At 35.0% G+C, this 23,643-nt stretch overlaps 1 protein-coding gene across 1 annotated transcript in view; it reads right to left on the minus strand.

Annotated features, from left to right (window-relative positions):
- Positions 1 to 1,488: 1,488 nt before the first annotated feature.
- TOPAZ1 (testis and ovary specific TOPAZ 1) overlaps positions 1,489 to 23,643 on the minus strand; it is a 141,547-nt gene continuing 119,392 nt past the window's right edge. Inside the window, exons 17-20 of the mRNA XM_073232452.1 lie at positions 17,040 to 17,204; positions 15,536 to 15,739; positions 10,873 to 11,056; positions 1,489 to 1,786 (exon numbers count right to left, since the gene is read on the minus strand). Of these exons, the coding sequence (XP_073088553.1) occupies positions 1,567 to 1,786; positions 10,873 to 11,056; positions 15,536 to 15,739; positions 17,040 to 17,204 (773 nt within the window). The 3' untranslated portion in view covers positions 1,489 to 1,566. The remainder of the gene's footprint in view (positions 1,787 to 10,872; positions 11,057 to 15,535; positions 15,740 to 17,039; positions 17,205 to 23,643) is intronic.

Genomic DNA, 23,643 nt, shown 5'->3' on the forward strand with positions numbered 1-23,643 from the left:
CCTTTTGACATCTATTTTCAAACCTAAAGGATACTTTTTAGGTGTTCTACTCTTCAGCTTTTTAACTGTTTGCTTTGTTTTTGCTTCAGTGACTTTGATCTCCCTAGAAACTGCCACAGACGGTTTGACAAATACTATAACCTCTCTTTTCCCTTTTCTACCGTGTGGCACTGTTGCCTGAGGCAAAAAAAAAAGAAGGTCTCCATCTGTTCCAGCCCTAACGGCTCTTGACTTCTCATAAAAAGTCTGGTCACTTGTGACCCATTCCATCCAGTCCCATTTTTCCTAAAAGCTTAATTTATCGCTCGCATCTTCAATCCTTTCAAATGCATCCTTGCCACCAGCAACTAAACGGCCTCAACTTTCCCCTTATTCCTTTCTTTGGGTTCAGTTACCATCCATAGAAAAGAGTAATTTATAGCTGCCCACTTAGCATTCCCCACTTGTCGTCAAACCGATGGTAGTAACCTTCAAACTTAATTTATTTCCTAGATGCCACATTTAGGTAATGGCAGTCACAGTCACCCAGTTTGTTCATACTAGAGAACGGAGCACTTTTCTTTAAGTTTCTTTCTGCTCCACTTGCCTACCCAACCCACATTCATCCCGCATTCCAACACAGCAATAAGGCATTTTAATCCTGGCTAAGTGCCAGGATTTGTTTTTTAATACTGTGAAGTTTTAGACTTATTCCAAGATGCTGTCATTACTGTATTTTGGGTTGAATTCCTCTAAGAAACACTTTGTCCCCCTAGTGTGACTTACCTTCTATTATTCACCTTATTCAGACTTTTTCTCCAAATGATTTTAAGTCAAAGTATCAAATTAAGAATTGAGGATGACCACTTTGGAGAATGCCTGTGCTACAGGATTCTGAAGATGACTTCAGAAATGAGTCTAATTTCCTAAAATGGTTTGAAAGGAATCATCCTTGTCTGGACATTTAAGTTCTGGTATATTTATTTAAAATACTGTTCTCTTTGGTCATAATGTAACATTCATTCACAAATTTTCAAAATACAGTATTCTAAGACACACTAAAGGTAACTGTTCAGAGAGTAACAAACTTTTTTGATACATTTCAGAAGGTATTCTAGAATTTCAGTGTGAGTCATTTTCTGTTCTGGATTACAGATGTAGAAAAGGTTTTAGGGACTGAACTCAGTACACATTCTACCTATTTGATACCTCTAAAGGTTTTCCTGAAAACTCCAGTTAACCTCCTTGCATATTTTCCCTTTTATGTCTCCCTCTTATTAGATGCTGCACAGTATTCAGTTTGTGATTTCTTCATTAATGTTTGGATTTTTGAATAAGTAGGTATTTACCATACTTAGGTTTACCTGAAGTAAAGAGATGTTAAAAAGTAATTTGAAAAATCACTTTTCAGTGTGGTAAAGCCATTATAAACTGCATACATCGATCCAAATTTTTACTCTTTGAAAACTGGTAACTTACTGTAAATCAATAAAGGGCAAAAGCTGAATATAGTGAAAACTGTATTTTTATTGCCTTTTATTTTCAACAATAATTACTTGAACTTAAAAAAAACAATGCCTTTATTAACTAATGGTTACTGAAAAGCCAAACCTTCCCAGCCCACTTCATATTCTCTTTTAACCATTTCAGGGCAGAACAATGTTCCAAACTATAAACCTGTTCTTTATTAACATTGACGGTCATGTGTTTAATGAAAAGCTTTGGATCCGATAAACGAGCAGCCATTATTAATCTTTCCACTGCAGCTTGGTAATCATCCTTGCTCCGAGATTTGTTTTCTTCACATCTACAAAATGAACCTCACAAAGTCAGAAACTAAAAAGAAGCTATATAGTTCCTTCAAAAGATAATTATTTATACTCATTGGTATTATGAAAGTCTTTTTACTATTTTTTTCTAAAACTGGCTTTCAGACATTTGACCATAGCATATAGTAACAAGGACATATTATGATGCAGTACACACCCTCATACATAAAAACTGACAAGTTTCACAAACAAGACTTATCTTTATGACAATGTACTCTATTTTCTTGTCTCTTTCATTTTAAAACAATGGTTACAACCCCCTAAATTGTATTCATCATGCAAATGGACTACAACCTACACTTTGAAAAACACTGCTCTAGAAGAGCTAATAAATTTTTATCTTTGTATTTTCAAAGTTAATAATTGCATAATTATTCATTATCCATAAAAGAATACTGGATTTAAACACGGAGTCACCAACATTTACATATTTACCTTGACATTGGCCATTTTTAATTATAAGTATATACTTAGCATATAGTAACAGAAATTATAGCTTTATCTTTACTAAATTTCCATTATTTTCTTCACCAGTGAAGTACTTCACTAAGTGCTAGAATTTACTTTTCTAATACTTTTTCTACCAGTTCCAAATCTCATAAAATTCATACATTATGGCTGTATATATGAATTTATACATACATTTTCCTAAGGGATAAGGAGGGGGAAGCATTTACAATAGAAATGTGGTTGTTATATTAGGCAACACTTTTTCTTTGTGTTCACTGCAACTCTGCTCCTGGCACCTGTAGAGGCCAGCAGCAAGACCCAAGAATGAGCCTACCCACATTAAATGAACACCAGAGTATGGTCCACAGAATAGTGGTAATGGGAACTTTCATTTGGAATAGGAAAAAATGGTCACAGAGAGAAAAGACTGGTAGGCACCTTCTACTACATTCTGGCTTAGGAATTGGTGCCTGGCATCTGGTAGATGTGGCTTATGCCAACTATATGCAGTTTTTGAAAGTCTAAAGATGCACCAAATTCTCTCTCATGGAGGTTAATGTAATGAGGCAATGCTTAGTATGATAATAACAATAAAACTATATTGGCTTGGACAAAATAAAAAATCTAGTTATGCAATGGGGTCACAAATGATTCTCCCCAAATTTGACAATGAATAAAGAGGCTCCATATATGTGGGAAAAGCAAAACTATGAGAACACCAAACCCTCATTCAGATGATGGGGAGCCTAAATGACTCATGCCATGATAATGCACAATAATAAATAAGGAAGCTCTTAGAAAAGTACAGAGTTGTAACAAGAAGGGTTAATTTCAGTGGATTTTTGAAAAAGGTGGACCTAGGGAGATTCTAGATGGTGGTGTGAGAGGTGAGACAGAGAATTCCTCCCAAAACCACACATAGTTTGAAAATATAGTTAGTACAACTAGCCCTAAGATAGCAACAGGAAAGAAGACTGCACCAGCCTGCATATAGACTTCATCAACAGAGCAGACCTCACGAAACAGGGTAACGTACAAAAGCCTTGATCCGGCAGGACCCAAGCCCTTCTCCCACCCCAGCTCACTGGCAGGAGGAAGAGAAACAGAGCAGGGCAGGAGGTGGAAGCTTGTGACTGCTGAATACCCATCCCGGGAAGTCTGCTTTGGAGAACAAATCTACATTGTGTGGTGCTCTGGAGGTTGCTGGGGTTGGGGAGCAGGGACAGGCAAAGTGCTTGAGAGACTGAGACTCTGGCCATTTGTAGAGGACGGGGATCCACACCCAGCCACTCTGGGACAAGGGAAAGGCAGGCAGTCTGGGAGGCTTCCTAGCAGTGGAGAGGGCTGCTGAAGGGGCAGTTTTTGCATGGAGCTTGCTATGCAGCAGGAGGGATAGGTAGACAAGGTTGTCTGGGGGCACTCTGCCCCGCAGGTTGGAAACTTTGAGGAGCTTCACACACCCCATCCCCCTGGCTGCCTACAAGGAACCGAGGCCCCCCACTGTGACACGCAGCCTGCCAAACCTCCCTCCTGGCCTTCCGGCACCTACTCACAACCGGTCACTGTGCTGGCATCAGGCCAACCAGAGGGAGAGCCTGCCTACAACAGCTGGAGACACCGAGCACAGAGGCTTACATCTGTGTGCTCTGCCCACTGGAGACAGGCACCGCAGATGGGAATCAGGAAACAGATCTTTCCTGTGCCCAGGCACCAGCTCCGCTCCCCTATGACCCCCAACCTCACTCTACAGGCTGAGCAACAACAGAGACTGGAGCTTCTGGGCACCACACAGAATTACGAAACATCAAAGGAACCTGGTTCTGACCAAAATCTCACAAACCCCAGAAAAAGGGCCAAATGAAACTGAACTCACCAATCTTGATGAAAGAGAGTTTAAAATAAAAACCATAAACATGCTGATGGAGGTACAGAAAAATGTTCAAGAACTCAGGAATGAATGTAAGATGGAGATTCAATCATTAAGAAATTCCATATCTGAAATGAAACATACAATGGAGGGATTTAAAAGTAGATTAGATGTAGTAGAAGAGACGGTAAATGGGACAGAAATTAGAGAACAGGAATACAAAGAAACTGGGACACAGAGAGAAAAAAGGATCTCTAAGAATGAAAGAATATTGAGAGAACTGTGTGACCAATCCAAAAGGAACAATACCCACATTATAGGTATAACAAAAGAAGAAGACAGAGAAAAAGGGATAGAAAGTGTTATTGAGGAGGTAAGGAGATAGTCTCTCAGGCCATGGAGGTACACATATCTCTCAACACAAGGGACCCAAGGAAGACAACATCAAGACATATAATAATTAAAATTGCAAAGAATAAGGATAAAGACAGACTTTTAAAAGCAGCTAGAGAGAGAAAAACTATCACATACAAAGAAAACCTATCAGGCTATCATCAGATTTCTCAATGGAAACCTTACAGGCCAGAAGGGAGTAGCATGATGAATTTAATGCAATGAAGCAGAAGGGACTTGAACCAAGAATACTCTACCCAGCAAGGTTATCATTTAAAATTGAAGGAGGGATTAAACAATTTTCAGATAAGCAAAAGCTGAGAGAATTTACCTCCCACAAACCACCTCTATAGTGCATTTTGGAGGGACTCCTATAGATGGAAGTATTCCTAAGGCTAAATAGATGTCACCCAAGGGATAGACAAAGAGTACAGAATATGATTCATAACATACAAAAAATGGAGGAGGAAGAAAAAGGAGGAAAAAAAAAGAACCCTTAGGTTGTGTTTGTAAAAGCACACGAAGAGAGTTAAGTTAGACTGTTAGATACTAAGGAAATTACCTTTGAACCTTTGGTAACCACAAATGTAAAGCCTGCAATGGCAATAAGTACATACCTATTGATAATCACCCTAAATGTAAATGGTCTAAATGCACCAATCAGAAGACACAGAATCACTGAATGGAATACAAAACAAGACCCATCTATATGCTGCCTGCAAGAGACTCACTTCAAACCCAAAGACATGCACAGACTGAAAGTAATGGGATGGGAAAAAAATATTTCACGTAACTAATAGGGAGAAAAAAGCAGGAGTTGCAGTACTTGTATGAGACAAAAGAGACTTCAAAACAAAGAAAGTAATAAGAACAAAGAAGGTCATTACATAATGATAAAGGGATCAGTCCAATAAGAGGATATAACTATTATAAATAACTATGCAGCCAACACAGGATGACCTACATATGTGAAACAAATACTAACAGAATTAAAGGGGGAAATAGAATGGAATGCATTCATTTCAGGACACTTCAACACACCACTCACTCCAAAGGACAGATCAACCAGACAGAAAATAAGTAAAGAGGCAGAGGCAATGAACAATGTATTAGAACAGATGGAAATAACGGACATCTACAGAACACTCCATCCAAAAGCAACAGGATACACATTTTTCTGAAGTGTACATGGAACATTTTCAAGAATAGAACTTATACTAGGCCACAAAAAGAACATCAGTAAATTCAAAAAGATTGAAATAGTACCAACCACGTTCTCAGATCACAAAGGTATGAAACTAGAAAAAAATGAAACAAAGAAAATGAAAAAGCCCACAAACACATGGAGGCTTAATAACATGCTCCTAGATAATCAATGGATCAATGACCAAATAAAAACAGAGATCAAGCAATATATGGAGAACAATGAAAACAATAATTCAACAGTGCAAAAATCTATGGGACACAGCCAAGGCCGTGCTAAGAGGAAAGTATATTGTAATACAGGCCTACCTCAGGAAAGAAGAACAATCCCAAATGAACAGTCTAAACTCACAATTAATGAAACTAGAAAAAGAAGAACAAATGAGGGACAAAGTCAGTTGAAGAAGGGACATAATAAAGATTAGAGCAGAAATAAATAAAATCAGGAAGAATAAAACAATAGAAAGAATCAATGAAAGGAAGAGCTGGTTCTTTAAGAAAATAAACAAGATAGATAAACCCTAGCCAGACTTATCAAGAGAAAAAGAGTCTACACACATAAACAGAATCAGAGATGAGAGGGGGAAAATCACAACAGACACCACAGAAATACAAAGATTTATGAGAGAATACTATGAAAAATTATATGCTAACAAACTGGATAACCTAGAAGAAATTGAACTGGTAATCAAAAAACTACCTAACAACAAAATGCCTGGACTGGATGCTTCACTGCTGAGTTCTATCAAACATTTAGTGAAGACCTAATACCCATCCTCCTTAAAGTTTTCCAAAAAGTAGAAGAGGAGGGAATACTCTCAAACTCATTCTATGAGGCCAACATCAGTCTAATACCAAAACCAGGCAAAGACACCACAAAAAAAGAAAATTACAGACCAATATCCCTGATGAACATAGATGCAGAAATACTCAACAAAATATTAGCAACCGAATTAAAAAATACATCAAGAGGGTCAGACACCATGATCAAGTGGGATTCATCCCAGGGATGCAAGGATGGTACAACATTTGAAAATCCATCAACATCATCCACTGCATCAACAAAAAGGACAAAAGTCACATGATTATCTCCATAGATCCTGAAAGAGCATGTGACAAAATTCAACATCCATTCATGATAAAACTCTCAACAAAATGGGTATAGAGAGCAAGTACCTCAACATAATAAAGGCCATATATGACAAACCCAGAGCCAACATTACACTTAATAGCGAGAAGCTGAAAGCTTTTCCTTTAAGATCAGGAACAAGAAAAGGATGCCCACTCTCCCAAGTTTTATTCAACATAGTAGTGGAGGTCTTAGCCATGGCAATCAGACAACACAAAGAAATAAAAGGCATCCAGATTGGTAAGGAAGAAGTCAAACTGTCCCTGTTTGCAGATAACATGATATTGTATATAAAAAACCCTGAAGAATCCACACTCCAAAACTACTAGATCTAATATCTGAATTAAGCCAAGTTGAGGGATACAAAATTAATACACAGAATCTGTTGCTTTCCTATACACTAATGATGAACTGGCAGAAAGAGAAATCAGGAAAACAATTCTGTTCACAACTGCATCAAAAAGGATAAAATACCTAGGAATAAACATAACCAACAAAGTGAAAAATCTATATTTTGAAAACTACAAAACAGTCATGAGAGAAATTAAAGAAGATACCAATAAATGGAAACACATTCCATGCTCATGGATAGGAAGAATTAATATTGTCAAAATGGCCATCCTGCCTAAAGCAATCTACAGAGTCAATGCAATTCCTATCAAAATACCAACAGCATTCTTCAAAGAACTGGAACAAATAGTTCTAAAATTCATATGGAACCACAAAAGACCCCAAATAGCCAAAGTAATCCTGAGAAGGAAGCATAAAGCCGGGGAGAATTATGCTACCTGACTTCAAGCTCTACTACAAAGCCACAGTAATCAAAACAATTTGGTACTGGCACAAGAACAGAGTCACAGACCAACGGAACAGAATAGAGAGTCCAGATATAAACCCAAGCATATATGGTCAATTAATATATAATAAAGTAGCCATGGATATACATTGGGTAATGACAGCCTCTTCAACAGAAGGTGCTGGCAAAACTGGACAGCTACATGTAAGAGAATGAAACTGGATCACTGTCTAACCCCATATACAAAAGTAAATTCAAAATGGATCAAAGACCTGAATGTAAGTCATGAAACCATAAAACTCTTCAAAAAAAAGCATAGGCAAAAATCTTTCGGACATAAACATGAGCAAGTTCCTCATGAACATATCTCCCCTGGTAAGAGAAACAAAAGCAAAAATGAATGAGTGGGAGTATATGAAGCTAAAAAGCTTCTGTACAGCAAAGGACACCACCAAGAGAACAAAAAGGCATCCTACAGTATGGGAGAATATATTCATAAATGACAGATCCGATAAAGGGTTGACATCCAAAATACATAAAGAGCTCATGCACCTCAACAAACAAAAAGCAAAAAATCCAATTAAAAAATGGGCAGAAGAGCTGAACAGACAGTTCTCCAGAGATGAAATTCAGATGGCCAACAGACACATGAAAAGATGCTCCACATCGCCAGTTATCAGAGAAATGCAAATTAAAGCCACAATGAGATATCACCTCACACCATTAAGGATTGCCACCATCCAAAAGACAAACAACAACAAATATTGGCGGCGAGGTTGTGAAGAAAGGGGAACCCTCTCACACTGCTGGTGGGAATGTAAACTAGTTCAACCACTGTGGAAAGCAGTATGGAGGTTTCTCGAAAAACTAAACATAGAAATACCATTTGACCCAGAAATTCCACTTTTAGGAATTTACCCTAAGAATGCAGTTTCCCAGTCTCAAAAAGACATATGCATCCCTATGTTGATTGCAGCACTATTTACAATAGCCAAGAAATGGAAGCAACCTAAGTGTCCATCAGTAGATTAAAGGATAAAGAAGATGTGGTACATATACACAATTGAATATTATTCAGCCATAAGAAGAAAACAAATCCTACCATTTGCAACAACATGGATGGTGCTGGAGGGTATTATGCTCTGTGAAATAAGCCAGGTGGAGAAAGAGAAGTATCAAATGATTTCCCTCATCTGTGGAGTATAAGAACAAAATAAAAACTGAAGGAACAGAACAGCAGCAGACTCACAGACCCTAAGAATGGACTAACAGTTACCAAAGAATAAAGGGATTGGGCAGGATGGGTGGGAAGAGAGGGATAAGGGGGAAAAAGGGGCATCACGATTAGCGTGTATAATGTAGGCAGGGGGGACACCAGGAAGGCAGTATAACACTGAGGAGACAAGTAGTGATTCTATAGCATCTTACTACGCTGATGGGCAGTGACTGCTGGCTGAGGGTTGTGTGGTGGGTACTTGATAATAGGGGGAGTCTAGAACCATAATGTCCATGTAATTGTACATTAATGGTGGCAAAAAAACAATGGTGGACCTAAAATAAATTATTGCCCAATTCTTCTCCCCTTAAGTATGGACTGGATTAAAGGACTCACTATATACAGAATTAAGCAGAAATGACAGTGCAACTTTGACACTAGGTTGCGAGATGACAATTCTGCATGGTTCTCTGTATTTCTGGAATTTTTGAGACTACCCCTTGTTCTGGATTTCAAGACTGTTTATATAGTGAACAACCTTGAAATACCGTTTCTCCTTCTGGAGCAAAGGGTAGGTCTGTTTAAAGCCTTACAAGATGTAGACAGTGTTTCCCTGCATAACAAAGGAGTAGGCACGCTTATTACCCATTATAAAAGATTTGAGTTCTTTAAGTTCAGGGTTCCTCTCCTGGAATTGAATCTACTACATGTGCAGGTATCCATGTGGGCTAACTGTGGGATTTGGTAGCAAGAAGAAGAGATACAATATACAGATAATCATGCTGCTTGCTGTATTATAAACAATAAAGTTCTCTGTCTACAATCCAGGAATCTTGTGTCTTATGCTACGATTCCTGAAACTATGGCAGGCTAACCTGTAGCCTGCAAATGGGGTACAATCTCAGAGCCTTCACAGTTCTTGATATAGGGCATAAAAGGCCCTGGAGCTTCCTCCTTGCTTCTCTCTGGATCACTCAGTCTGAGAGAAGTTAGCTGTCATGTCATGAAGACCTTCAAGGAACCTATGGAAAGGCCCTTGAGGTGAGGAACTGAGGCTTCCTGCCAACAGGCATGTGAATGAACCATCTAGGAAGTGGATCTGCCAGCCCCAGTCCAGCCATCAGGTCGATGACTATACCTCTGACTACATCCTGACTCCCGATAGCAGACACTGAGTCAGCACCATACTGTGACTCCACTCCAAAATTCCTGAACCACAGAAACTAAAATAACATTTGCTGTTTTAAGCCATTAAGTTTTGGGATAACTTGCAGACAGTAATAGATAACTGACAGAATATTCAGTCTGAGGATCTGGTTTGTAACACCACCACAAAATTCTTGTCAAGAATCTCTCAAACAGGAGTACCATAAGATCTTTATTTTGTAAGTTTCCTAGGTAAGGCTGACAAGAAATTGGAGTGGTATAAGCCAAATTAAAATTAAATTCTAGACCTTTGAACAAAATTATTCAAAGAGATGCCAAGAGCTCCATTATAATATTTATGAATTTGTAACAAAAATTTAAAATATAAGAACTAGGGTGGTGGCGGCTTTATTTTCAACAGACTTCTTGACTAATAAAACTTTCTTATCATGTATTTCCCTTTTTGACCTGGTTCTTAGATCTTCTGTGTTGCCCAGAAAGATAAATAACTTTGTTACCTACCAGAAATCTATCAATTCATGATAAAAAGCGATAGCTAAAGAAAACCTATCCCTTTCAACATCTTAACAGCATCTCTTAAGTTGTTAAAGTGTTTATTAAATGCTACTAGCTTGTTTGGTTTTACATCCTAAACAAGTCAAATCCTTTCTCAATTTTAGTGTTAGCAAAGTTTGCAAATACCCATACACAAGTATATAAATATAGGGCTAATTATATGAATATATAATTAATATGTGAAAAATTATACATTTATATAAGTGAATAAAAATTATTTGTATCCCAGAGCAGGTGTGGAGAATCATGATTGCTTTTAGGATGCAGTTAGAAGTTTTATCAACCAACCTTTTCAAAACTATCTGCAGCATCTGTGTAGAAGTTCCAGGACTCTGAATACTACTAGCATTAGATACGAGGAAGATTTCAATAGCTAAAAGCATTTCAATCTCAGATAAATAAGATGGCATCAACAGAAGTTTTCGGTATAAATTTCCCTTCAGTGGTGGGTAGAAACCCAATGAAAGAGCACCTGAAAATTAAATAATAAACCAAAGTTTACTAAAATCCTAATAAGTCAAAACCTAGACTTCCAAAATAACTATAGGTAATAATTACTTACATTACATAATAATTCTTCACATCAGGAACAGATTCATTAAACAAATTATGTGGCAGTGAGTTTATTTTAGTACATTTGAAATTATTCTTTGTAAAATGCCTTTGAAACATTAAATAAGAAGTATGAAATATATTAAAAAATCTCTCTGTAAAATGACTTTTGAGCCTCATTGTGGCAACTACCCATTTATTTCAAGCCCTGTTCAACAAAACATAATTTCAGAATAACTATAAAAACTGGAATAGCTACTTGGGTTTTGTTTTAAGGGATTTGGTTTGATAAGAACTACATGTATTTATAATTATTGTCTATCTTGAATTATGAACCCTAAGTGTAGAAAGAAATGTGCAACTGTAATAGAAATTAGAAACTGTAATTTGAAAACTTTACTTTCTGTCAAATAGTTACTATAGTATTTTTGGGTGCACTTATTTAAGTGCTGTTATAGTTTGTGCAATAAATATTTACTGCTCCTACTATATATCCAGCATTGAGGTAAGCATTAGATATAAAAATGAAAAAAATACACTTCCATTCTGTAGTTGCTCAGTGTGTTGAAGCTATACTCACCAATTAATGTTCTAAAAATTTTATTTTTCAAAAGAAGAGATTTAACTTTTAAACTGCTTAGGTCCTTATCATAAGTGATGCACAGAGAAACTCCCTTAAGTCCTAGGACATCCCAGTTGTATATAGCAGCAACATTATATTGTTATATTTTACTGAAATCAATTTAAGTCTGCATGTAAAATTTGCTTAAAACATTTTTTCAGGATAAGTTTCTTCAAGAAATCTTTCTAATGTGGATAAAGATGGCTAACTTTGAGGACCTCTTATGTGCCAGGTACCTGTGCTAAGCACATAGGTTTTATCTAATTTTAACTTGACAATTTACTACCTTTGTAATTAGGTACAAGTACTCCCCTATTATAGATGAGGGGCTTTGGGTAAGCACTCTGGTCTTCTGATTCCAGAGTTTGGGTTACTAACCACTAGGTAGTCTCACCTCCTTAGGTCACTTCCAGGACTAACAAACTATGGACACATTAACTTTCCTAGCTATTGATAAGTAAAATTTACATGCATTCCTGTTTTCCTTTTCTGACCAGAAGAGGAAAACAAAAAATAACAAACTGAGTAGAAATTTACTAACATTACTTTTTTCCTCTAAAATCAAACATGAAAAGACAAACACTTCATTTGGTTTTAGGGGGGGAAAGTCGTGGAAAGACACACTGAGATCATTTCCCCTTCCTGACTTTTCAGCTTTGAGAGAAAGGCAGTATTCTTAGGCCTGGGGAGAGCAGGAGTTTCAGGAAGACAACTTCATTGTCCCTGAAAACTTTCCTTCTGATTAGTTTCAGAACAAAAGTAGAGCAAAGCCATCAAGAAAGTAAAAGGCAACTCATAGAGTGGAAAGAAGTATTTGAAATTCATATATCTGACAGGGGACTTTGGTATCCAGAGAGTTATGTATATGTCTATCAGGTATATATGTATGTGTGTGTGTATACACACACACACACTCTTATAACTCAACAATTAAAGAAGAAACCCAACTAAAGAATGTGCAAAGAAAAAAATGGGTAACAGACATTTCTCCAAAGATGATATACAAATGGTCAATAAGCACACGAAAAGGTGCCCAACATCATTAGTCATTAGGAGCATGCAAATCAAAGCCACAATGAGATCCCACTGTACATCCACCAGGAAGGCTAAAGTAAAAAATACAGTAAGAAGTGTTGGTAAGGGTGTGAAGAAATTAGAATTCCCACACATGGCTGGTGGGAACATAAACATAAAGTGGTAGAGCTTCTTTGGAAAATAAATTTTCCTCAAAAATATTTGAGCAGTTCCTCAAAATGCTAAACATAGATTTATCATATGAATGAACAATTCTGCTCCCAAGAGAAATGAAAATACATGTCCTTACAAAAATTTGTACATGGATGTTTTCAGCAGTGTTACTCATGATAACTAAGAAGTAAAAACAACTCAAATATCTATAAACTGATGGATTAAAAAAATCCATATAATGGAACATTATGCAGCAAAAAAATGAATTGATACATGCTACAACATGGATGAACTTTGAAAACACGCTAAGAAGATATCACAAAAACTACACATTGAATGATTCTCTTTACATGAAATGCCCAGAATTGGCACATCCATAGACACAGGAGATGCGTTGTTGCCTGGGGCTGAATCAGGAAATGAGGAAAGGAATGTGTTCAGGGTATCTTTCTCTGGAAGTGCTAAAGCTTTTCTAAAATTTGATTGTGATAATTGCTGTGCAACTCTGTGAATATAATAAAAACGAATGCAATGCATACTTTGAGTTAATTTTTTTGGTATGTGAAATTATCTCAATATTTTTAAAAAAGCAAAACAAAGACACTAGCACCACAGTCTTAACAGAGCCTTGATGAAAAAAACAGCAGCAAGCCCAGAATCAATACTACTAGATGTGATTGTGAAGCATTAAAAGGCTTTTCTAGCAACTATTAAGCTGTGTGTGACGATGAGCTTAAAGAGTGTTCCAATATATTTTAAATGTCAACACTGTCAGGAAATGAGATGTTCTGACGACTGATCAGTGGCTATAAGTTATTTCATTTTATAATTCAGGTACATTTAAAAAATCCCCAATATACTCTTTACCCTATAACCTCATTGCATAAATCCCAGAAGTTTCACTGCATATGAAACTAGACATAGATGCTTTAAAAAAGAGGGAAAGTGCTAAAAAGAAAGGAACTATATTGTACCTAGGCACTCACTGCTAAAAACAAAAAATCTTTAAAAATAAAATATTATTAGGGTTGGAAGGACTTAGGGGAATGGGGAGTGAATGCTAATGAGTATATGGTTTCTTCTTGGCTTGACAGAAATGTTCTAAACTGTGGTGATGATTCACAACTCTAAATATACTAAAACCACTGAATTGTACATGTTAAGTGGGTGAACTGCATTGTATCTAAAATTTTATAAATAAAGCTGTCAATAAGATTTTTAAAAATCAATAATTAAGTTTAGAAGCTTTAATACAAAATTTTATTTCCAACTAAAAAAGAGATTCATAGAAATCTAATTTAAATGTTTCCAAATTTATACTTTGTTCCTATAGCATACAGACACCTTCTGATGGCATTTTCTCCAAATTGCACAATTACCTGAAAAATAAATAACCCTATTAACATAGATTGTACCAACTAAAATCAAGAAGTTATGTAGCAAATAGTACATATGTACTTTTTGTGTGTGATTTCTACCACTCTGCAGGGAAATCGTATAAAGGAGTTGAAACAACCACAAATTGAAATGAGGTGTTATAAACAAACAATTCTACCTTTCCTCTAAATTTCTAATCCTTTAAAAGAAATTCTGCTTTCAAAACTTTTGATTATAACCTATACTATGAATACATTTTACAGAATGGTCCAGTACACACACACATATATATGTATATAACTGAGGTAAAAATTTTATCAAATAATACTTAACCTCTAATGCATACTACCTCTAATGCATATTACCTCTAATGCATACTAATGTTTTCTTCTCCATTTCATTGGGAAAAAAAGGTTACCATCTGATAAATTGATCACAGCTGATAGTGTGAAAAACACTTCCAAGTTCAGAGAGGTTTCTGTACTGGCAGGATTGGCTGGGATGTTTAACTCATCTGGCACAGTGGTAACACACAGTAGGCACTTAAATGTTTGTTATGTATATGACGGTGGTAGAAATGGAAATCTAAGACAAGTAACTGTAGGAAAGCAGAAAAGAACTGTTTTCTAGACCTAGAGTCTATACAGAATTACTTTTTAATTAATTGAGATGACTAGTACTAGACAAATCACTGGTTTTCCAGGCTTACTGGTTAGAGAGAAACAGCTGTAAATAGATTAATGAAGTTCTAATTACTAGAATCCATGTGAAAAGCTGTTATATATCTTGTTCACTGTAATGGCAGCCTCTGTAATTCCTACATGGCTTGCTGTAAAATATTTGAAGTTATAAAGACTGGGAATATGGCAGGGATAAATAACATGTAAATATTCCTTAAACTTCATTGTGCCCAGTTGTTTTACTTCCATGTAAGATATGCCAAAGTTGTTCAAATTCTGTCATTTATTTCCTTTGTGCACTATCCAGTGGACATGCTAATGGGCAAAGAAATAAAGATATGGTAATTAGCAACAAGATAAATAACAGGTTCCAAAAGAGAGCACAAATCTGTTTGGATCACTATCTTTGAATGTACATCAGCTGCTTTTTACATATTTAAGAGCCTGTTGTAAATATTATACAAGGATTCAGGGTTAGAAAATCAAGGTCAAAACCAATATATCAAAAATAAATTTAAAAATTTTAACTTACTTTTGTAGTGGGCTCTGGCTTTGATCCATAAACAACTTCTTCCTAAAGAAGTAATTAATCTTCTAAGAAAGGAAAAATCAATAGGGATGCTCTTTGAAATCATGAATTCTGCTACAGAAGATGACATACCAAGATTGTTGCTTTCTATACAGGCATCTAGAAGTTTATTAAAAAGAAGGCTATACTGTGAGACCTCCACAGCTTCTGAAAAGAAAAAATAATTGATATAATGAAATTGATGTATCTTAGTTTCTCAAATTTCTATCTTTTACACTTTCCTTATCCCTCTGCTCTCCTTGGCACTTTCCTACCTACTCCATGAGTCAACCATCATTAAAATGCAATTGTCTTACATACTTTCTAAGTGACAAATAAAAGAGCATTCAACAAAAGCAAAAATGTTCATTTACTTTACAATGAAGAATATGAAAGGAAGCTTGACAAGGATTTCAGTGGCTGCAAGACACCACACCTGCCTGTGATCCTCACATGTGACTGTGCTTGCAGAGTCCCAAATGGATGACTGCACAATTCTGTTTGCCTTCTATCTAAAGGGCAGACCTCAGACTAAAAGTAATTGATCCCCTCATAAATATTCATCCTCAAAAAAATTATTTATTGGGTATTTTTATTCCTTTCTCTTCTTAACCTAGAAGAAAGTGAAGTCACCTTAGAGACTCCCAAGTCTTTTATGCCCTATGTTCAGTCAGTTTGATCTATGACTTAGACTCCAGGTCTTTATCACTTTAGGAACTTTTAGTGGTCTAGGCCCTATCAGGAAATTAATATCCTTACCTTTAGTCTCTTCCTAAACATTACAACCAGGGGAACTTAACTACAACACCAACTTTGGCTGATAAAGCACTGAGGGGAGGCCCTCAAGTTACCATTTTCACCAAATGTCAACCCATTTCTCTGTGCCCATCCCTCAGCTCACTTCTGACCCAAAGCTTTTGCTCATGTTTCTCTTAAACATGAACTCCCTCTTCTTTTCCATATGACTTGAGCTTAAGCATTCAAGAGCCTCCTCTACCATTGCTCACACTCGTATTCTCTCTGAACTTGCCATCTGCTTAATATCCTCCATTTATTCCATGTCTACCTATGTTTCAACTTAATGAAAACTAAGTTCTCTATTTGTTAATTGACAAAAGTAGAAGTATTCTTCATTATTCCAATCAACGAATTCTTTTAAGATATGAAACTTGCTGGAGGCACTTATTATATTGTTTGCTGATGGGTTGACAGAAGTAGTGAAAGGGGAATGATGAAAATGCTTCTGATAGGAACTGCTGACAAACAACCCAAAGATAAGTATTTCTGATTTTTTAAAAACTATTAGGAAAGCATATTCAATTTGCAGAGAACACATTTCACAGAAAACAACCTGATAAAAATATATGCTGGAATATAAAACAAACAAAACAAGTAGAGAACTGTTTCTTGTTAACAGTTAAACATCAGATGGGCAAGAGATAATTAAGCTAGACTTTAAAAAACATACCTTGAGAATTTTGAAAACCTGGTAGATTTTGCAAAACTTCAAATGTCTGTCTGTAAAGGCTCTTGGCTAAGAATTCGTGTGCAATTGTACAGAGCAGATTATGTCGATTGAGTACATCCAGTCTGTCACAAGGCCACAGTGGTGTATTGATTATCCATTCTGACTCTTCCAAAAAGAAAAAAAGTACTAATATTTTATACTTTGAAAATTACACTTAACAGTGTAATTACAACTAATGTTTTAAAATATCTTTTGGAAAGTGGCAAAATCTAAATATGTGTACTCAGGAAAAATAACCATGTCTCAAATTTATTAGAAAACTTATATAGTGGTGATCATCATCCTAAGAAGACACAAGTTAATGAACACTTTGCTTTATTTACTTTTTCAATTAATTCTTCATTTTTCTAACTGTATGACTTTAGTTGATTCTGAAATCAACATTTATTTTTATATGACAAAAATATTCAGATTATATCCAACAACAAGGAATACATATTTAATTTTGGTATTCTTGGGCAACAGCTTTCTCCCTGATTCCTACCTAGTTGAAAAACAATTTTTATTATAAAATATTTGATATGTACAGAATAATATCTAACATACACATTATAAAAGCATAACAATAAAATAAACTTATATACCTATCACACAGCTTTAAAAAAAGAGAATGTTACCGATAGTGCTGAATTTTTTTGCCCTGATTTTCACATTGAAAAAAAATAGGAGACTGTAGTACAGAACACTGAGATGCTAAAATGTTAAAAATGTCAATAGTTTATTATTTACCGAATTCCCTCAATCATCATACATGAGACTCATAAACAAAACATTGCTATGTACCACTCAAATCACATTTCTGTGTTCTTTTTCAACTGGACCAACTGTAGGAGTCATATAATCTTTCTCTTTTGTGGTCTTCCCAGCACAATGAATACAAACACTATTTAAAAAATTTGATAATTCAAGCACATAATGTCAAAATAAACCCCCAAGTATCCAATATAAAACAGGAACTTGTTTTTAAATTACTTGAGCCCACCTGACTGACTATGTGCTAGGCAATGTTTTGCAAATATTAGTGCTTTGTGAATATCAACTCATTTAAACACTTTCATTAATTTACTCCTAAATATGGGAAAATTTTACCATATAGAGACATTTAAATGAATATCTTCAAAGACTGCATAAATCCTGTTAAATGTAATTCCCAACAAAGTAAATTTGCTAAATCATCATTCTTTATAAAATAAATTTTACTTTCATCAAGTAAACTGTTTTCTGTTAACCATAAGGCTGTAGATACATCAGTCACACTCATAAAAAGTAGACCATGTAGCCTTTTCTCAAAAATTCCTTTGTTTTTTTAAATTTAGTATTCATTCTTTATCCTTAAGGTAGAACAGTGGTCCCATTTTTTGAAAGAATATATGATATTTTTGGGGATTCATTTTGAAATCTTACCAAATTGGGTAGCTGTATTAAAAGATCTGAACAAATTAGTTATTTTATGTATCAAACTGAAACTAATAATTGGGGAATCATTTGGAAATTAACAGGCTTTTAACTAATCCACCAGTATATGACTCTATCAACATAAATACTTCTGTCAAAATTTTATAAGACCTCTTATGAGAATTAAATTCTCAAGAATAAAGACCAGTTTACTTCTGTACTTAGTACTAGTTTTCTGGCAATAAAAGTTTTTACACGTTAATCCTGTTTTTCTCTGTTCCACAGTTGGAGAATATCTTCCTTTTGTCTGATAATCAGAGTTAAAAGGCAAGTGGATATTCTGTAAAAGCCATTCTTTATTTGCTTATCTCTAACATATGCATATTCAATCATTACTCATGCAAGATTTTGAATGGAGGCACTGAGAATATAAACACTATTAAGACAGTTTGCAGGGAATGAATGTCCAGGGAATGAATAATGAGACCATTAGATAACTATCCTTTACCATGGTAAGTACTGATATGGGGGAATATCTAAAGATATCTTTTTCCCCTTAATGTATACATTTTATAAAATCCTCATCAAATTTCTTACAGAACTGTATTAAAACCTGCCTTGATAATTCTGAAATCCATCCAAACACTTGAGAATAGCAAAAAATAGTTTTAGAAGAGTGAGAGGGTACTCTTGCCTAAATAGAAAGATATTATTACATATTCTAAAGCTACCTTAACTAAAACAAGTATGGTGCTAGCAGAAAGAGATCACTGGGAGAGAAGACAAGTACAGAAACAGACCCAAGCAGATACAACATTTCAATATACCATAAAAGTGGCATCTCAAATAAGCAAGTGGAGGGAGACTTGGGATAACATTTTGAGGAAATGACAAAAAATTATGTTCTCACCTTGTATCAAAATTGAAAACTGATCATGGATCAAAAAATTTGAAGAACATATGGATGAATATGTAATTTTGAGATAGCTAGGGACCAAAGCATGATACAAAACAAAAATTATTAAATATTTCAAAAGCAGTTTATGTTAAGTAGAAAAAAATGTCAGTTTGACAAAAGAAGAAAACAAACAAAAATACAAAAATAAATAAATAAAATGAAGGGAAAATGTAAAGCTGAGAATGAATGTCCAGGGAATGTAAATATCCAACAGATCAAGGATTAACAGTTTTAATATGAAAAATTACTATACTATAAAAGGGCATAACTTACAGTGTGTTATTTCCTAAGTGTGATATATATATATATATATACACACATATACAGATCATTGATGGTACATTAATAATGGATTTTAAATGTTACATTATAATTTTAATAATTTGTATATTATAAAAATTATGAAAATATAAAGATCACATTAAATTTAAAATAATTAAACCTGTGATTTCAGAGATTATTGCTTAAGATAAGGCCAAGCTGGTTGATTTACTTTAAAAATGATGCTAATTTTTAAAATGTAATTTTCATTATAAAAATTTAGCAAAACAGAAAAGTACAAAGAAGAAATTAACAAAAATCTAATACTGCATCTCTGAAAATGACCAGTGCTCACATTTGGTGAAAATTATTTAGGGAAGAGGTGTGAATGACCTAAGCAGTGGCTAAATAAGCAGATTTAAGGGAAACTATGTTATTAAAACAGGCTGAAGATGGCCTGGTCTGACAACAGCGTGCTGAGGAGAGCCATCCACTGACTGAAAATGGACACAGTACAATTTTTCTTAATTATTAAAATGATTTATATGCCTATATAAGTATTTGTCCAACTGACATATAAGTACTGTAGTGTATAAGTACATATAAGTATTTGTCCAAGTTTATTTGTCCAACTGACATATAAGTACTGTAGTGACAGTTACTGGTCCAGGTGTTAGAGCTAACCTTTTCCTCGTATAAAAAAAAGAAAGAAAACCAAAGCATACACACACACATGCTTTCAAATACTCCAGTCTGTAACAATATGGATGAACTTTGATAGCATTATGCTAAGTGAAATAAGTTAACAGAGAAAGACAAATACTGTATTATCTTATTTACATATGGAATCTAACAAAACCAAACTCATGAAAAAAGAGATCAGATTTGTTGTTGCCAAGGGTGGGGGGCATTTTGGGGGCTGAGAGAATCAGATGAAGGTGGTCAAAAGGTATACACTTCCAGTTAGAAGATAGTTAAGTACTGGGGAGGTAATGACTATAATTAACATTGCTGTGTAATATATCTGAAAGATGTTAAGAGAGTAGAACCTATGAGTTCTCATCACATGGGAAAAAAATGATTTTGTATTTTTATGAGATGGTGAATGTCAACTAAACTTGTAATACTTTCACAATAGAGTTGACCCTTGAACAATGAGTTTGAACTACACAGGCCCACTTATATGTGGATTTTTTTCAATAAATTTATATTGGAAAAACCTTTGGAGATTCACAACAATTAGAAAAAACACTTTCATTTCTCTAGCTTACTTTATTGTACCTGTGATCCCTAAAAGGACAATATCTGCATAAAAGATAAACCTATGTAATAGTTCTCTAGGATTTTCTCACAAAGGGAGGCTTTCTAATAAGCTGAAAACAACTTGCCACAAATCTAAATGGGAATATGGAAAATTTGCCAACATTTACCAAAAAGCTTTAAACTGCTCTTACCCTTGAACACAGCAATTCCATTAGAATTTATACTAAAGACATAACAGAGATTCAGCAGGAATGTTTAAGAAGGGATTATTATTTATCATAGACATTTGAAAACAAGAACATTTCAAGAAAAGTGGATCAAGGATGTATTTGTATATCTATATATCTGTATATCTACATCTAGATTTATATCTATTTATTCATAAAGTGGAAAATCATGTAGCTTATTAAGTGATGTTGTAGAAGAATATCCCTTTTCAAGGAAAGATGCCCACAGAAAGAGTGCTCCCTGAAAAAACTGCCAGGCACTAAAGTGGTAACTAATTTCTGGGTTACTGAATAAGGAATTTTTATCATCAGTTTTGCTTATTCACCTGTTTTTATTTCTCTGTAATGAATATGTATTACTTACATTAAGGAAATAATAGTTGCTTTAAAGCTCAAGAGCAGTTTCTCATTAATGGCATAACTTTTTACAAAATTTGTATTCTAGGTAGTTGAGACAATTTTTTCAGCCTCCAAATCATGATTATAAAATTTTGGTTTAAAGACTTTTAAAATTTTCTGCTAAGGGGAGAAGGCAGGGTAAGAATTTGTTGCTCATTTACGAGGATACAAGCTACTATTGCTGGGAAAGAGTTTTAAATGTCAGAGCGAAAACCCAAAAGCAATAGATTTCCTCTCACCATAAAGTCTGCCACCCACAAACCAAAAAGTGTACAATATTCTGCATTTTTCAAACATGAGTAATAATATGTAACCCTTTAAAAAGTTTAGTAGGTAATAAATGCACATTTTAAGGGAAAAAATACAGGGAAACATAAAAAGTTAATCTGCCTCTCATCTCTGTCTTCTGAGCACTCAAATTCCTCTTCTAAGAAGCAACCACTATTATCAGCTTCTTGCGTATCCTTCTAAAAATATTTTAAGGGTATGTGAGCAAGTATATTGTATTTGTTTTATTATTTTTTGAACAAATCGTTGCATACTGAATATACTGCTTTACACATTCCTTTCTTTCTTCACTTGTCAACAGATCCTGGAGATCATTCCAAATGAATATCTGTAGATCTGCTTCATTCGGCTCCATCATATGGCTATAACAGTTTAATTAACTGGTTAAAGGACATTTAAGTTATCTGGAATCCTTTGTTATCATTATTGATAGTAAAAAAGATTCCAGCTAACTTATAGTACATACACCTGTAGGAGAAATTCCTAGAAATGGAGTTAGCAGATTCAAGGACAATGCATTCTTAAATTTTAACAGATATTTTGCCAAAAAGCCCCTAAAGACAGCACATGTGAATGGCCATCTCTTTACACCCTCACGAAAAGCATATCACCAAATTTTGGTATTTCCTAGTCTCCCAGCTGTTTTCTAATTTTAATGTGTATTTCTCTTATATGACTCAAGTGAGATTGAACCATTTGTATTTCCTTTCTTGAGAATGTCTTATTCACTGCAGAACCCTTTTAGGAACAACAAAATTCTGGGGAGAACTTAGCATACTTTTGTGGGCTCTTCTTTTCAAGAAATAAAATTTTACTTATGAAAATAAGTTTCAATTGAAATGGTCATTGCAAAAGAGAATCCTGCATTTATAACCTATAGAATTTTTAAAGACAATTTCAAAGTTGAAACATCAAAGTTGTAAAAATTTTAAATCTCCAGACCACTCCATGTTTCTCCCACAAACTCTCCCCCAGTCTCTAGTTTGAGAAAGACTATGCTAGAAACTTTTAAGGCAGAAGTTTTCTATCACAAGATGTCCCAAGCCCATTTTTATGAACTATCTTAACCTTTCCATTTCTTTTCATACCTGTTCTTTCTAACAAAGCTTGTGACCTCTGGCTTGCATTTTGCTAATTTCTATTTCTGTATCTTGGTTACTTTTCCCCACTTAGTAAACCTCACTGGCTGTTTGTTAAGTTGAAGAAAACCTTTTACAACAAATTTTTGATCAGGAAGTCCACTCACAACCTCTGTATTCCATAAAGTCTCGGCACTGAACAAATACAAGGTATTATATGTATATATACACACATACATGAGTATGTATGTGTGCTAGTGCAGTACATGTGTTTGTTAGTGTAAAGGTTACCTCTCTACCTTATGCATGCAGATATTCCACCTTCCCACCTAAACTCTGAGATTCTCAAGGTTTCTTAATTCATCTCCCATTTTATCAAATAAAATCTGCCTGATGGTCAGAGTAGTCAGAGCTACATTAGATACAATGCTGTGCTATTACTGTGCTCTTTAAATGTTTATTCACTTCATAGCAGACTAACCTTACTTGCCTCTGCTGGCTTAACTTCATGGTTATTTCTGCAGATGGACTGACTTACTAGGGAAAGGAAGCTTTACTTGGGTTGGCTTAAAGTCATGTTTGCCGGTACAAACAAAGAGAAAGTTTATGCAGATTGCAACTAGGATTTCCCTGTCTTAGAAGCTGAAGCCTGGGCTGTGAAGCTGGACAGCCTG

This window comes from Manis javanica, chromosome 3, assembly GCF_040802235.1.
Source record: "Manis javanica isolate MJ-LG chromosome 3, MJ_LKY, whole genome shotgun sequence".
In the NCBI taxonomy this organism is placed as follows: Eukaryota; Metazoa; Chordata; class Mammalia; order Pholidota; family Manidae; genus Manis; species Manis javanica.